Genomic DNA, 17266 nt, shown 5'->3' on the forward strand with positions numbered 1-17266 from the left:
TTTCTGAATTAAATCAAACCCGACCCGTCATCCTTCCAAATCGGGTCTGGGGGCAAGTTGTTTGGGTCCAATTTAGTCCAATTGGGCCTAGGCATTAAATGATCCAATTAAAAGCCCAAGGTCAAGGTTCATCTCTCCAATTGTGCTAAAGTCAAAGGTCAGCCCTCAAAGCAAGCCAATTGGGCTAAGGCCCAACTTCTCCATGTATGAAGAGGTATAAAAGCCATCAATATTACATTTTCACATTCATTCATATACTCTCATACATTCTCATATACTCAAGCAAAGCCTCAAGCAACTAATTCTCTTGCATAGTGTTCTCTTTCTACACATTGTACTAACTTTAGCATCGGAGGGGCCTTCCTCGGCAACACCCCGAGACTAGTTTACGTGTATTTACTGTGCAGGAAACCTTCGGCCCAACATTACTTGGACCGAATCTAGTCTTCTCCATTTTAGCGGACCTTCGGCAAGGTCCCATTGTTTTCATCCGAAACACCAGCTAATACAGTTGTCTGTGCACCAAGATTGTGATCTACCAGTCTTGCCAGCCCGAAATCTCCAAGCTTGGAATTGAAGTCGGAATCAAGCATGTTATTGCTTGGTTTGATATCTCTATGCAATACACATTGTTCCCAATCTTGGTGTAGATATAGCAAGGCAGATGCCAAATCTTGTACAATTTTGTACCTCGTTGCCCAGGGTAAAACAACCTTTCTCTTGCCTGCATAAAGATGGGTGTCAAGACTTCCATTAGGCATAAATTCATAAACAAGAAGCAACTCTGCTCGTTCATGGCACCAACCAAGAAGTTGAACCAAATTTTTATGCCTCAAACGGCTAATAATCTTCACTTCTGACATGTACTCTTTTATCCCTTGCTTTGATCCCTTTGATATCTTCTTAACAGCAATTTCCTTGCTTTGATCCCTTTGATATCACCTAAGCTAGCTGTTGTTGCTCACAGTGCTTCATCTCCAGGACAAAGCAGCTCATTGAATGTCACCCTCACACAACAATAGTTTGATCTGAACAGCTATTAAGATAGCATTACTGAAAATAGTCAAGTATGTGCAACTTGTCCCATGGCGAAATTCACAAAGCTGCCTTATGATTTGAGTTCCTCTCATGCATCTCATCCTTTTGAATTGATTAACATGGATATCTGGGGTCCTTATAAAGTTTGCACAAGGGGCAAATAAAGATATTTCTTAACTATAGTAGATGACTTCTCAAGAACAACTTGGGTGTACCTGTTACAGCACAAATCTGAGTCCCTTGACAAACTCAAAGAATTCTCCAACTATGCTCAAACACATTTCAAGTGCAAGATAAAGTATCTTAGATCAGATAATGCTCTAGAATTCCATGACTAATATTGTCAAGATGTTATTGCAAATCTGGGAATTGTTGATCAGACATCCTGTTTTGATAGACCACAGCAAAATGACAGCAGCTCATTTGATCAACAGACTGCCCACACCATTTCTAAAGAACAAAACTCCTTATGAAGTCTTGTTCAAATCTTAACCAGACTATTCACACTTGAGAGTATTTGGGTGCCTGGCCTTTGCTGCCAACCTAGCTGGGACTACAGACAAGTTTCAGCCCAGAGGTGTATACTGTGTGTTCATTGGGTATCCTGCAACTCAAAAGGGTTACAAGTTACTTGATATAAAATCAAAGAAAATCTTTGTATCTAGGGATGTCACATTCCATGAAACCATCTTTCTATTTCAACTTACCTCTCTTGATCAATACATGAAACATGTGCCTTCCACTCTTACCCAAAAAGAAAACTTCAATCATATGTATATTGATGAAATTAAAGATCCAAACCAAAATGAAAACACAACAGACACACCCACTCCTATTTCAATTCCTACTTCTGATGCCACTCTAATCTCTTCACCTATTTCTAACTCCTATCAAATCCCTTCTCCTATTCCTGTTCCTTTTCAGACACAAAGTGATAGCCCTTTAACTTCTCTGGATACAGAACAAAATGTGAGGCAAAGCTCAAGACCAATGAAACCACCTGTTTGGATGAAAGATTACATCTAACCTAAGAAAAAATCTGAGATTCAGATAGCAAATTTGGCTTCTCAAGAAGTTGGTCATGAGTTTCATTGCTTTATGTCTACCCTTGCTACATCTCAAGACCCTATATTTTACAAACATGTTGTTACTAATCAGCATTGGGTGGATGCCATGAACAAGGAACTTGAACAATGCGAATTGAATGGCACTTGGACAGTCACTACTCTTCCACAAGGAAAAAGGGTGATTGGATGTAAATGGATATACAAGACAAAATTCAAGTCCAATGGTGATATTGAGAGACATAAAGCCATAATATTTGTTTTGGGTTGCATACAACAATATGGGGTGGATTACAGTGAAACTTTTGCTCTTGTTGCCAAGATGACCACTGTCAAAACTCTCTTAGTTGTAGCTGCAATGCATGGTTGGGTTACCACTCTGTAGACACCCAAATGTGTATCCCCAAAACCAAACCCAGTGATGAATACCTTTCATGTCATTTGATTATCGTACATAGCGAAAGTGTGAAAAGTCTAGTGATGAGGATGTTTTTATTAAAATTTCTCTTCTTTCTGTTTTTGAAAATATTTATTTTCTTACCCTATTTATGTAAAACGTGCATTCCAGTTTAATTTGGTCCATGATATGGGTCCAATAATATTTTAGTTGTGTGGGGTTTGAAAAGACCTTTCCAACGATATATTATAAGCCCAATTCCGATGAATAATGAGGAAGTTATGGCCAAAATACTGAACTGGGCTCAAACCGGATTTTACCAACGGCCCAATGATCATGTGGAGGGTCCAAAGGTTTAATCCTATTCCTAAAATAATTAGGATTTATTATAATCTTCTATAAGTTTCTAAAAGATCTTAATTATCCTTTTTGAAAAGATAATATCAAAGAGTTTGAAATTGAATAAAACTTTCCTTTTTTAAAATCCTAATTCTATTCGAATTTAAAGATGTTCAAAGATAGTCAGATATTATTTTTGTGCCTCATAATCTTTATCCAAATCTTATATGGTTGGATAGATTTTGAAATTATCTTTCCAATGATATATTATAATATTAATTCCTAGCTATAACGAAAAAGGTATGAATGGAATACGAAACTCTATCCAAAACTAACACCCTTCCACTATTTTTGCCATATATTTTTATCTACAAAAGATTTTAATTTTATTCTAATTGGGTTGGAAAGTAGACTTCAAGAGCTTTTCAACGACCTATTATATGACTTATTTGGACTTCTAAATCAGAAGATATGATAAAAACAAAATCCGCAAAAATTGTCTTGCATCGCCAAACGACAGGTTCGTTGCCTGGCGACGATCCCTGTCGCTAGCGACAGAGATATGTCTTATTCTTTTTCGAACTCTGATTCGTTTCAATCGATTCCTAACTATTTTCTTATAAATAGGGTCCTTCGACCTCCGTTTTCAATAACCAATTCTCAACCAAAATTCTCTAATTCTCTTCTCTCTCTAAGTTAAAAAAGCTTATTCTCTTTCTCCCTCTTTCTAGCCTAGCCCTTTTACAAACACAATTCCTCATACATTAGCACTAGAAGCACCTAGCCAAGTTCTAAGTTCTCTTCGTACTAAACGTGAAAGGTTCGATATTTTTGAGGGTTTGGTCCCAAATCTATATTTCAATTATTTGATTTAATTATTTTATTGTTATTTTCCTTGAAGTTACTAATGAGTGTATTTTGTTATTAGAAAGAGATACGAGGTATCCAAGTAAGTTATTTAATTGCTTTATTGATCTTTTGATATAGAAATCATGCTTAGATTGTTATTTTGATTCCTAGTATCATGTTAGGTTGTTTTATTGCTTCCTAGTATCATGTTTAGGGTAACAACTAAAATTTCTAATATCAAGTATGATTAAAAGGATGATTCCTATTTCTTTCCTAATATCATGTTAGTACCATGTTAGGGTTGAAGCTTTGATTTTTATTGTTTAGTGACATGCTAGGCTTTGTTATTAATCTTGTTAGTAGCATGTCTAGGATCTTGCTATTATTATGCTTTAGCGTTGATATGATTATGGTTATGATTATTATTATGATTGTTATTATTATGATGATTATTATGTTGCTTGATATTTTATTACTATTGTTATTGCTTGATCACACCTTTTATGCATGTTTAAAGGAAATTTATACTTGTAATCACGCTTAATAAGATAATTAATAGATTTATTTGTGCATTAATATTCAACCAACATAGATAAACAGGTTTAGGGCAAATCTACTGATTGCATGTTAGTAAGAAAGTGCACATGAATACAAGTAGAACAAAGTAAAGGCCTATTATTAGGGCAGGTACTTTCTCTTTTAGATTAGATTTGTATCTTCATCCCCAAACACCAGTCATGGTTCCAGACCTATTGGAGTTGACGATCTCATGAATCGTTAAGGGGTGTAACCTTCACCCTATGAACGGTTTACAAGTTCCTAAAACTTGTTGGCGACTCTTTTGCTCTACCTTCCTTCCCTTTAGACGCCATCATGCTTAAGTGTATGATCACAGTGGGGTTCAAGTTTGGGGTGATACTTGAAATATTCCCTACACACTCAAATGGTTGTAACCAATGCATTCTTTCATGGTGATCTGGATGAGGATGTTCATATGTCTCTCCTCAAGGGTACACTGGTCATGGTAGAAAAATTGTGGTTGATTTCCAAGGCAATGCTCCTGTCAAGAACTCTCAACTTGTTTGCAAACTCAACAAGTCTTTGTATGGGCTTAAACAAGCCCAAGACAATGGTTTGTCAAACTCTCTTCTTCTCTTGTCTCCTTTGGCTATACACAGTCAAAATCTGATTACAGTTTGTTCACCAAACATCAGGGTCAATCAATTACAGCCATCCTGGTTTATGTTGATGATTTACTTATCACTGAAAATGATAAGCAGGAAATTATTACTCTGAAAACACTCTTGTCTTCTCACTTTCACATGAAAGATCTTGGTCCCTTGAGATACTTTCTTGGCTTAGAAATTGATCACACAAATCAAGGGATTTTTATTTCTCAAAAGAAATACATAACAGATGTGCTGAGAGATGAAGGTTTGCTTCATGCCAAACCTCTGAAGCTTCCCATTAATACTCACTTGAAGCTGGCACCTGATAAAGGCAAACCTTTACCAAATCCTTTAATTTATCATAAATTACTAGGGAAACTGATCTATCTGACCATCACTAGGCCTGATATATCATTTAATGTGCAATTGTTGAGTCAGTTCATGCATTTCCCTACATATACTCATTTGCAGGCTGTAAAAAGACTACTGAGATATTTGGCTGGCTCAACCTCTCAAGGAATACTTCTTGCTTCTTCTTCTGCAGCACAGTTAATTGCTTAAAGTGATAGTGACTGGGCTAGTTGTCCATCTACTAGAAGGTCAACTACTGGCTATTGTATCCTTCTTGGGAAGTCACCTGTCTCTTGGAAGGCAAAGAAATAGTCTCTAGTTGCAAAATCATCAGCAGAGGCTGAGTACAGGGCCATGGCTCTCACATCCTGTGAGGTGACCTGGCTAAAAGCTCTGTTGAAAGATCTAGGCCTGTCTTCTCTAGGTACTACTCTTTTTATACTGTGATAATCAAGTTTCCATTGCAATAGCTGCAAATCCTGTTCTACATGTAGAAATTGACTTCCATTATGTTCGAGATATGGTCAGATCAGGTGATTTTATTACTGCTCACATTAATTCTGAAGATAAACTTGCTGATATACTCACTAAAGGCCTATCAGTGAAACAGCATCAGCAACTCTTGCACAAGCTTGGTGCTAGCAATCTTACTAGCCCTCAGCTTGAATAGGGGTTATGAGCAGGATATTTGTAGGGCACTTTGGTATTCTTACTAAATGGAATCAAATATGTTATGATAGCTGCTGTAGACACCTACTTTTGGCCTCTTTTCCCGAAAAGGAAGTGCGATGATGTTACAAAAACCCGTTCTTCATGCTAAATCAAAGTTGAAGTATATGGACTACAAAAAGTATTATGAAGTAAGTTAAAACCCATATTTGAGACCAATATATCTTAGAGCCTTTTTCCAATTACTAATTAGGCCTAAAACGTGTTCATACATGTCTAAACTTGATTAATAACAGACCCAAATGCGTCAAATGCAATGATTGGATCCAATGGAACCTACATTGTTGAAAACCGAGACAAAAAGATAAATCAACCATCAAATTCCCGTGCAAGTCCTATATATATGGATATCACTTTCAAAGATCTTTCCAACGGTATATTATAAGCCCAATTCCGAGCCAAAACGAAGAAGTTATGATCAAAACACTAAATCGGGCCAAAACCGACACCCTTGCACTCCAACGGCCATAACTTTTAATCCATAACATATTTTAACCTAATTCTTACGGCATTGGAAAGTAGACATTTAGAGATTTCCAATGATATCTCACACGCCTTAATCCAACTCAGCAATCAAAAGTTATGGAAGTTTTTAAAACGCGTTTTTGTATAAGGAAAACCGCAAACCAACGCAACTCGATAAGTTGCGCGCGCCTGGCACGCGCGACTCATTGAGATGCGCGCGGCACCCAGCGCGACTCAGAGAGTTGCACGTGCCACCTGACGCCGCGGCTCTAAAACCTAAACCTAGATTCCTACGCCTATAAAAAGGGGTCTTCGTTCAGCACTAAACACATAGAAAAATCAGAATTCTAAACCCTAAATTCTGAAATCCTTAATCTCTCAAATCCTCTTACTATCATACTACTTTTCTCTCTCTTCCCAAATACTTTCCAACCTAATTGAATCCATTGAAATCCTTGGAGGTATAAAGAAGAAATAAGGTCCAAAACATCTAAGACGAAGATCAAAGCATACAAAGAAGAACGATTAGTTTCCTAAGCACTTAGATAAATCACTTTACTTATATTGTTTAAATAACTTTAATTGATTAATTAGTGTTGTTTGATCACTTTAAACAAACTTTTAATTAATTCATTCACATAGTACTCTTTCGTTAATCGATCAAGACTAGAATTTGAATAATTAATTGTTGTTTTATCACTTAAGACAAGGTAAATCTTGTTTATTTATTGTTCTTTCACGAATATTGATTAAATAAGAATAACGAATTTTTGCAATGTAATTTCTATATGATTAATGCGTGTAAATAAAATCAACTAACTTAGTCTTTAGGTATCACGTTGCAATATATTGTTTGGTGATTGAAATTGTGAAACACGAAGAGCTAGTAGAGGCCGCACTAGGGCTAGAATAGCGATTCCTCCCTTAAAGGAACATTATTTTAGCACCCTCGCTTTCGAACTCATTTATGGTTTTATGTAGACCAATTTGGGCATGGGTAAACTTACGATTCGTGCTAACTATCCCATGAACTCCACATGGGAGAAAGGCATGAACGAGGTTTATGAGTTTTCCTAAAACTCATTGGCGACTCCCTACTTGTTTCTTATAAAAAGCGTGATGAGAAGATCAATTCTAATTCAAGGTCCCCAAACAGTCAGGAATTCAAATCCTACTACATCTTAACAAGTGTAAATTCCTAGGCTTCTAAAGGTCCAATGGGCATTTAAGGAGAAGATCCCCTACGATGGGAACACCCTCATTACAGCTGCTATATGCCAGCTACTTGGGTTGTTAAGGGATCTGAATTTAAGAAAGATTCTCTTAGCTGTTTTCTTAGTTTTGGTGTAATAAAGTTGTATTTTGTCCTGATATATATCAGGTACAATGTGTGCCATTTTGAGCTTATGAGAAGATATATCAGCTTTCCTCCTCTCTGCTATTCCCACACTTCTTTCTCTCATCCTCTTGCACACTAATCTTCTATTACTCTTTACACACCTTGCTATCCCTGATGATCATTGCTCAATTCCAATAAATCCCCTGCTGCGAGTCTGCGACCAACATTGCAGTTCGCATGAATTATAGAATTTGGAATAACATATGACCATATGTAGCAAATTCTACTTTCAGGCGAACCAAAATTGTTAATGCGTTAAACTACATAGTATGATCTAGGAATATGCTATATCTATTTAAATTACATAGTATGATCTAAAAATATGCTATATCTATTTAAATTACATAGTAGTCTTTATGATCTAGGAATATGCTATATCTACTTTCGGGGGAACCAAAATTATTAATGCGTTAAATTACATTATAATTGCACTTACAGGGGTAAGCAATGCTTAAAGTTGTCAGAACTTAACAACAAGCTATCAAATTTATCAAGGGATAAATAGCCTTTTTGGTATTTAAAGGATTCATCTCTGCATGAATGTAATAGCAGTAAGTACACTACACTATAAAAGAAATCAACAATGGAAAGATTACATAAACAACCAGATTTTCTTTAATATTTTTGTAAGCAAAACTTCCTTATCCAACCAATGTGGGACAATCACCTTTTCCCCAAAATACAAGTGGAAAAAACAAGCTAGCTCACACATTTAAAGACAGTTTCACAATTATTACACATTGTAGACACCCATATGTGTCTCCCCAAAACCAAACCCAGTGATAAATACTTTCACGTCATTTGATTATCAAACAAAGTGAAAGTGTGAAAAAATGTGGGGCCCTTTTGTGTCATATATTGTCCCTCCTCTCCTATATTTCTTGTTTTCTTCTGCCTAAATGCAATGGTAGTAACAATTTTCACAATTTCCCCCTAAATGCACAATTTTCTTGATTCTTAATTTTGGTTTTATTTTTTGCAAAACTAAAAAAAGTTGTCATAATAATTTGTTAGAGCATTTATTTTTCATAATTTGTTATAATCCCTTTTTTTTCTCAAACTTTGGGGTTGGGTCTCTTTGGGTTGAATTAATTACAAATACCATCAAGGATTGTTGGTATCTAAATGAATACCATCAAGCATTGTTGGTATCTAAAAGAATACAATCAAGATGCTGGTATCATAAAAAGTACCATGCACAGGAAAAGATAGAACAAGAACAATATCAAATACCATCAATGACTAATGGTATAAAAGAATACCATCAAGAGAGGTTGGTATCCAAAAGAATACCATCAAAAATTGTTGTAGAATACCATCATGGACTGTTGGTATCTAAAAGAATACTATCAAGAAGTTGTTGGTATCATAAAAAGTATTATTAACAGCAAAAGATAGAACAAGAATAACACCAAATATCATCAAAAAAGTTTGTTGGTATCATAAAAGTACATCAACATCAAAAGATAGAACAAGAACAACACCAACGGTTAATATACTTCATTTTCGTCGGAGTTCATATCGTCGTTCGCTTTTGCTTATCTCTTCACCCTTAGCTTTAGCTTAGCTTTGGTCTGATGGGTTTCTCTCTCTTCTTTTAATTTCGAATTCCTTCTTATGTTTTTCAGATCGTCATTTGCTTAAGCGTTTCTCTTCGCCCTTACCTTTATATTTTCTCTTCTATCTTCTTTGAACTGAAATGGTTCGAGAAGGGTTTCTCTCTCTTCTTTTGTTTTTGGACTGCCCCTTATGTTCTCTCTTTCTTCCCTTTTAAAATTTTTTTTTAGTTCTTTAAAATTTGGTCATCAGACAATTTTCAAAACAATAAGGGTCCACCACGTACTACAGCTATGTCCTCATAATATACAAAATTACTAAATTAAGCTGAGAAATTCTCGCGGAAGATGAGAGAGAAACCTAGCTAACTAATACTCCCTCTATTTTTAAATACTTGTTCCATTTCTATTTTTTTGCACTATTCATTTGTCCTATTTTGACTAATGTTTGTGATTTATATTATAGAAAAAAAAATATAATGTACTTTGTTGGAATCATCTCAATGAATAGATTGTTAATTTTCAATTGTTAGAATTTATACTTATTGATAATTAATATATTAGTGATCAAATATTAGTATCGGCATGCGTGTCCAAGAGAAATGGAGCAAGTATTTAAAAACGGAGGGAGTATCATGAAAGAATTATAATATTATGATTGTTATGCTTAGCAATATATACAGAGTATAGGATTAGGCATTGCTCTAATCTAGCTATAAAACAGGAAAGTAAATAATCCTAAGGCTAAAAACAAGGAAACCAGTACCCACAAGACTATATTTTTTTATAATAGCAATTAATATTAAGATAATAAATAACATTTAAAGATAATACTAATTATTAATTTTTAATAATATTAATAATTCAATAATATTTAATAATAATTATAATTAATATTTAAATTTAAAAATTTAATGATTATAATAATAATAATAATTAAAATAATAATAATAAAAATAAAAATAAATAAAAATAATAATAATAATAATTAATAATTAAATAAAAAATAATAATAAATCTGCTCTGCTCTGCTCTGCCCAGAAGCTCAAAAGAACAGGGCCTAAGTCATAGAATTCCCTCAAAAAAAAAAAAAATACTCCCTCCTTTTTTAAATACTTACTTTACTTCTCTTGGACATGCATGCCGATGCTAATCTTTGATCACTAATATCTTTAATTATCAACAAGTATAAATTCTAACAATTGAAAATTAATATTCTATTCATTGAGATGATTCCAACAAGTACCCACAAGACTATATTTTTTCTTATGTACAAATCACAAACATTAGTCAAAGTATGACAAATGAATAGTGCAAAAAATAAAAATGGAGCAAGTGTTTAAAAACGGTGAGAGTAAAAAATAAAAATTAAAAGGCTAAGTTGTAGAAATCTAGATTAAAGGACAATGACTAAAATCCATATGTTTATTATGGTCAATTACCAATGTGACATTTATTGTGGAAAATAAATATAATACTTCCTTCGTCATTAAAAACATAGTTTGTTATTTATATATTTCACCCAACTCGATTAGCTTGACCTCTTATTGTAGGGTTTTAGGTACTCTAAGCGGAATTTTATGAATCACATTCATATGCACCTAAACAGGATCTCATGCATATACAAATAAAGGGTCACATAATAGTTTAGAATTAACTTAGAAGCGTGAATCCTCTTAGCAATCTTCTTCTCTACGGAGATAAAGAGTCTCAATTGTAACTCCTCTATTTGGTCCACCGGATTGAATCAACACTCCACCAATGCTAGTTGGACGGGAAAAACCTTTCACCTTTCTTGGAGTTGAGAAACCAATTTTAGAGAGAAAATATTGAGAGAAAAACTTACGTTGTTTTCAGAAAACTGAATACTGTGTATTTTAATTATCCTTAACTAATTAATAAGTAATTATATTATTATTTATTAGGTTAGGGTTTTCTCTCCCCTTTCCCTTTTGCCGGTCACCCTAAGGCCCACTTTGGCTTTGGGTTTCTTTATTGATCCAATCCTAATGTGTGACCTTGCAGGATCCGTTTAGGCGGGCTTCGGGTTTGTTACTTACTAACCCAAAGTACTATAGCATTCTCTAGCAAGACGTATAGACGAATAAACGAATTACTATCCATAATACGATCCATAATTATATTGAGTAATTGCACTAAAGTCGAGGACACATTTCCTTCACTTATGTGATATATGATCTTCCATCAACTCTTCTCTGTCGATCAATTTTTTTTATTCTTAGAGCATCAATAGTCACTGGTTCTTAATACAAGGTCAATTAATGAATTAATCTCTCCTCTTCACTTTGTTCAAATTTAGACCCTTCTTTGTTTAAAAAAAAAAAAAAAAAAAAAAAAAAAAAAAAAGACCCTTCTACAAAAGTCCAGGAAAAAAGTATTCAAAATTGCAATACATTGCATATAACAAATCAATGGAAAAAAAGTACATTCAACTAGTGAGTAAGGTGCAAAGAAGATGAATATGCATATATTTTCTCAATTCCCAAAATGTTGCACCATTTTACCTTAAAGTTTTACAAATATTACTCGTACTAATATAGAATCAACAGTACGTGATCTGAAAAACTGATCTCTAGTCTTATATTCTTACAACGAGCCAACAACAGACAAAAAAACCCATTTCATGAACATAATACTAGTACATAACAAAAAACCCATTTAACTTTGGGGCGGGTCATGTTACGACAAACAGAATTAGTTATGGCCTAGACTTTTTCTGGGTATTAGCTGTAGCAAAAAATAGTTAGGAATTTTTTTGGTTAATTAAACAACCAAAAACAACATAAAAACAGAAAATTGCACATTTTAAAAAAAAATCGAAAAGCAAAAGATTTAACAAACTATTGTCTCAAATTGAATGAAACTAAAGACACACAATGTGCAATATAGTGTACAATGCACTAAACATTGATATAAAATCCTACAGCTCTGCAAAAATTATTAGGGCAGTACTGATGCTAGAAAAAGAATGAAGTTTTCGATCAATCTAAGTGACAATTTAACAAACAAAACACCAAGAAATCACTTACAACCAAAAAGAATATAAAATGGGCAATCAGACAAATATAGTCTAGAAAAGAAGAAAAACCTAATCAGACTCTTGCATTGTCTACCAGCAAAGGAGTAGTCCCAGATACAACCGAGTGAGCTGATGAGGAGCTTGTGGTGCCAGTAGCACTGCTTCCTGTTAACCCAGAGGAGCTTGAGATGTAGAAAGGTTCTACATTTGTTGGCAAAGAGCAATAGGTGGGAACTGGGAACTTTGTAGGCAAGTTAGGCAAAGGAGACTCCTTGTTAAGAGCATTTATAACCTGTCTTATGGAAGGACGGAAAGTGTGTTCAGGATGGCAACACCACAACCCAATGATCATCAAGCATTCCAATTCCTGAATGTCACAATCTCCTTCTTTGAGTGTTTCATCGACTGCATCAAGAAGACGGCCTTCTCCATAGAGCTGCCACACCCACTCTATCAAACTCACCTTACTAGGCTCTTCCTTGGATTCAACAGGCGCCTTCCACAAGCAATTTCAAGGGCCACCACCCCAAAACTGTAGACATCAGATTCTTTGCTGGATTTTCCTGTCATAACACACTCTGGGGCTAGATAGCCTAAAGTGCCGGCCAATACAGTTGTTTGTGATCCTAGACTGTGGTCTACAAGCCTAGCTAGCCCGAAATCTCCAAGCTTAGCATTGAAATTAGAATCAAGCATGACATTGCTGGACTTAATATCCCTGTGCAACACACATTGTTCCATTCTTCGTGGAGATACAGTAAGGCAGATGCCAGGCCATGGGCAATTCTGTACCTGTCTGTCCAAGGTAAGACCATCTTTCTTTTGTTGGCGTAAATATGGGTGTCAAGACTTCCATTAGACATAAATTCATAAACAAAGCAAGTCTCCTCGTTCATGGCACCAACCAAGAAGTTGAACCAAATTTTTATGCCTCAGGCGGCTAATAACCTTCACCTCTGACACATACTCCTTCTTCCCTTGTTTAGATCCCTTGATATCTTCTTAACTGCAATATCCCGGCTAAGATCAGACAGATAACCTCTATACACACCTCCAAAACCTCCCTGTCCTAGCTTCCCTTCCTCAGGGAAGTTGTTAGTAGCACGAATAAGTTCACTGTATGTAAACCTCCTTGGCCCAGTATCCTGATCAAAATCATCATCATCCATATCAAAATTTATGTCATCGTTATTTTCTCTGGATCTCCTTCCCCTCCACATAAATGCTAATGCACCTAATCCAATAATGATGACACTAATACCACCTACAAGGCCACCAACCAATGCTGCTTTACTTGTTTTTTTGCTTGGCCTAGTTGATGGTTGATTGCTTGTGTTATTTTGTGGGAGGTGGCGTAACACTAATATCGACATCTTCTAAGGTTGAGTTGAAATCCCAAGAAAGTATGTTATGAAGTTCGTAATTAGCTCCTGTTGCAGAAGCAAACCCAACTCTGACTCTTTCCGGGAGAATTGATCTCAGGTCAATGACATATGAAATGTTAGAATCTCCATTAAATACAGGATTAGCATCATAGCTTAAGTAAACACTTAGATTTCTGGTAGAAGAATCATAAGTTATCCATGCATTGGCTGTACTCCTGTTCTTCAGGCCTTCAGTCACTGTAAAATTTGCTTTTGAATACAGAATTGACATTTATTCCTACATGATCATTACTCGAAGCCCCTGAAAACCTGGATCCCATCTATTGTGGAAGCTATCAAACTCGACAGCAACGAACGGGTATGTACTCGTAACATTGCAAGATTGACCAGGACTAGATTGACCACCTATCAAACCAAGACACCACCAGATGAGTCCCTGGAGCATCAGCTGAAACATTGAACGGCGCTAGAAAAAAGGCGAGTCCATCACCGTAGTAGTTTTCATTGTTAATTATCTGTGCGATATCAAAAGAAAAGTGGGTGGTAAAGTTTGTTGTGTCTTGTTAGTGCTTTTATCCCAAAGGCGCACAGCCTGATTGTAGGATGCTCGTCCTACACTTTGACTGTTACCGCAACAGCTCTATTGGCAGTCAGCTGAATAGCGCCATTTACAAGAGTTGTATCGTAAGGTAATTTGGTGTGTTTTGGTTAAAACTCGAGAAACTAAAGCTCAACGATTGTACATGTGAGACAACAAACAACAGCAAAATAAAGATATGAAAGATAGTAGAGGTCATTGGGATGAAGTATAATGATGAACCGAAGCTGCGAATTGATAAGCTCATTTCTTTAGATTGGAATACAGAGCAAAAGATACAAAGAATGAGAAAGGCAGACAAAATTATAGGTTGGATACAAAACTTGCTCAAATTCACTTAGAAAAGTCCAGGTTACACTATATTCAGTTTTCTGCTGCAGTTTGTTGATGTCAAACACAAACTACTCAAATAATTCTATGCTATAATTAAAGCACCGTGTTAGTTACAACCAGCTAAGTCATAGAAATCTAGATTAAAGGACAATGACTAAAATCCATATGTTTATTACGATCAATTACCGATGCTGACATCTATCGTGGAAAAATACTCCCTTCGTCTTTAAAACATAGTCCTGTTTATCTATTTATTTCACCCAACTTGATTAACTTGACTTTAGCCTCGCTCTCTTTCTTGATATCTTATGGCTTATGCAAATACGTGACCATCCATTAACTCTTTCTCAATAGTCACTACACTCACTAGTTCTTAATACAGGGTCACTTAGTCTCTCCTCTTCACCTCATCTTTTGTTCAAATTTAGACCCTTCTATAAAAAGTCCAGGAAAAAAAATATTCTTGCAAACACATTGCATGTACCAGGTCAATGGAAAAAATAGTTTCCTCTCAAAATTACGTTCAACTCGTGAGCAAAGGTGCAAAGAGTCAAAGACGTATATGCATATACTTTCTCCATTCCCAAAATGTTACCCAGTTTTACCTTTTGAGAGAGTTTCACAAATACTACATGTACTAATGTAGAATCAATAGTACGTGATCTGAAAAAGAGATCTCTAGTCTTAGATTCTTACGAGCCAATGACAGAGTAAAATCTTTTTCCTGGGGGACTTAAATTTTTGGCAAATAATGGGACTAGCAGGGTTCAAGAAACATTATGTTAGGGATTAATCATACAACCAAAATTTCCTTTGAATTTATACACAGCAGTACTACATTTAAAACAATGCATAACACCTTGATATAATACTACAGTGAAACAAAATTAAATTGATGCAGCACTGATTCTGGAAATCACAGAAAATACTTCAATGTACAATTGTACAGACTGTATGTTCAGAGAGTTACCATAATGAAATAATTTTAATAAACACTCTTTTTTTCCTTAAAATATAAAGATGTATATATTAAGGCTAATCAGACTTCAGCACTGCATTTTCAGATAACAAGGGGAAAGAGCCATCACAAATAACTGGCCCAGAGGAAGAGCATGTAGCTCCACTACTGCCTGTAAATCTAGAAGAAGATGTGATATAGAAAGTATCCACGTTCATTTGGGGAGAACAATAGATTGGAACCGGAAACTTTGAAGGCAAGCTATGCAAAAGTGATTCCGTATTTAGAACACTTAAAGCATGTCTTATAGAAGGACGATAAGTATGGTCTGGATGGCAACACCACAAGCCAATCACCATTAAGCTTTCGACTTGCTGAATGTTGAAATCTTCTTCGAGACTTTTGTCAACTGCTTCAAGAAGACGGCCTTCTCCATAGAGATTCCAAACCCATTCTAACGTACTCGCATTATCTTCAACAGGCCGCCTTCCACAAGCAATTTCAAGGCCACCACCCCAAAACTATAGACATCAGACTCCTTGCTAGCCTGTCCTGTGATAACACACTCGGGAGCAAGGTATCCTAAAGTACCAGCTGTTTGGGTCCAATTTAGTCCAATTGGGCCTAGGCATTAAATGATCCAATTTAGCTGTTATGCTACCCGCTAGTTCACCATTCGAGCAATGGATACTGGAAGAGCGCGTGCCCACGGTTAAAATACCGTCGCACATCACATATATGACGGGACCTCGGATCCGAAGGATCACGTGGCCTCGTATGAGACTCATATGCATCTTTGCCCCAGATCCGAAGCGACTTAGTGCAAATATTTCCCAACCACTCTCAAGGGGGTCGCGCAAGCGTGGATCTCCAAGGGAGTAAAGCAAGGCTCCATAACAGGGTGGGATGATCTGTCCTCCAAATTTAGGAGCAAGTTTTCCACGGCAAACCGCCGAGAGAAGACTACTGCAGAACTCATGAGCCTACAACAGGGGAAACCGAAAGCCTCCGAGACTATCTGACCCGTTTCAGTAACGAGTCATCCAGCGTCTCTCAGCTGGACCAGGGGCTAGCCGTTTTTGCAATGCAGAATGGCCTTCAGCCCGGGAGTTCCACTTCATGGTCATGCATACTCCGCAGACCTTGGAGGAAGCTCTGAATGCCTCGGATAAGTTCATCCGAGCCGAAGAATGGAACAAAGCGAAAACCCAACCTCAATTTTGGGGAGGGAAACAAAAACAAATACCCTTGTCTGAAGGCCAAGGCCATAAGGCAAAGGGAAAGTCAAAGGCCTCGGAGCAATCTTCGGCCAGCGACCCAAAGAAGGAAAAATCTACCTCATACACAGGTAGATACGAGTCCTACACTCCGCTCTCTCTTCCACGCGCCAAATTTACAGCGTGACGAAGGAGGAGCAGAGTACCGAAAGCCGAGACCACTCCCAGAGTGGTATCAGCGAAAAAATAAAAATCAGTGGTGCGAGTTCCACGAGTCTTCGGGACACAACACTGAGGAGTGTATCCAACTGAAGGACCAGATAGAGGACATGGTCCGGAAGGGATACTTGAAAAAATACATCGCGGATCACCGCGAGAA

General features: G+C 36.3%; 2 protein-coding genes and 1 pseudogene across 2 annotated transcripts; 1 reads left to right on the forward strand and 2 right to left on the reverse strand.

The window, feature by feature from the left end:
* Nucleotides 1–509: 509 nt before the first annotated feature.
* LOC110684806 (L-type lectin-domain containing receptor kinase IX.1-like) lies at nt 510–863 on the reverse strand (the record flags this gene model as incomplete). The annotated part of the gene is made up of 1 exon (XM_021861240.1): nt 510–863. A coding segment is annotated over exon 1 (354 nt), but the record flags the coding sequence as incomplete, so codon positions are not given.
* A 3767-nt stretch (nt 864–4630) lies between these two features.
* On the forward strand, nt 4631–5417 carry LOC110684822 (uncharacterized mitochondrial protein AtMg00810-like). The gene is made up of 2 exons (XM_021861255.1): nt 4631–4819; nt 4902–5417. Exons 1-2 carry the CDS (start codon nt 4631–4633, stop codon nt 5415–5417), a joined length of 705 nt encoding a protein of 234 aa, XP_021716947.1.
* A 7020-nt stretch (nt 5418–12437) lies between these two features.
* On the reverse strand, nt 12438–14474 carry LOC110684831 (annotated as a pseudogene).
* Between the last annotated feature and the right edge of the window lie 2792 nt (nt 14475–17266).

Source organism: Chenopodium quinoa, unplaced genomic scaffold, assembly GCF_001683475.1.
Source record: "Chenopodium quinoa cultivar QQ74 unplaced genomic scaffold, ASM168347v1, whole genome shotgun sequence".
In the NCBI taxonomy this organism is placed as follows: domain Eukaryota; kingdom Viridiplantae; phylum Streptophyta; class Magnoliopsida; order Caryophyllales; family Amaranthaceae; genus Chenopodium; species Chenopodium quinoa.

Coding starts and splice junctions, on each gene's coding strand:
- LOC110684822 (XM_021861255.1), top strand. CDS start 4,631: ATGGTTGTAACCAATGCATTCTTTCATGGTGATCTGGATGAGGATGTT. Junction 4,820..4,901: donor TAAACAAGCCCAAGACAATG/GTTTGTCAAACT, acceptor ACCAAACATCAG/GGTCAATCAATTACAGCCAT.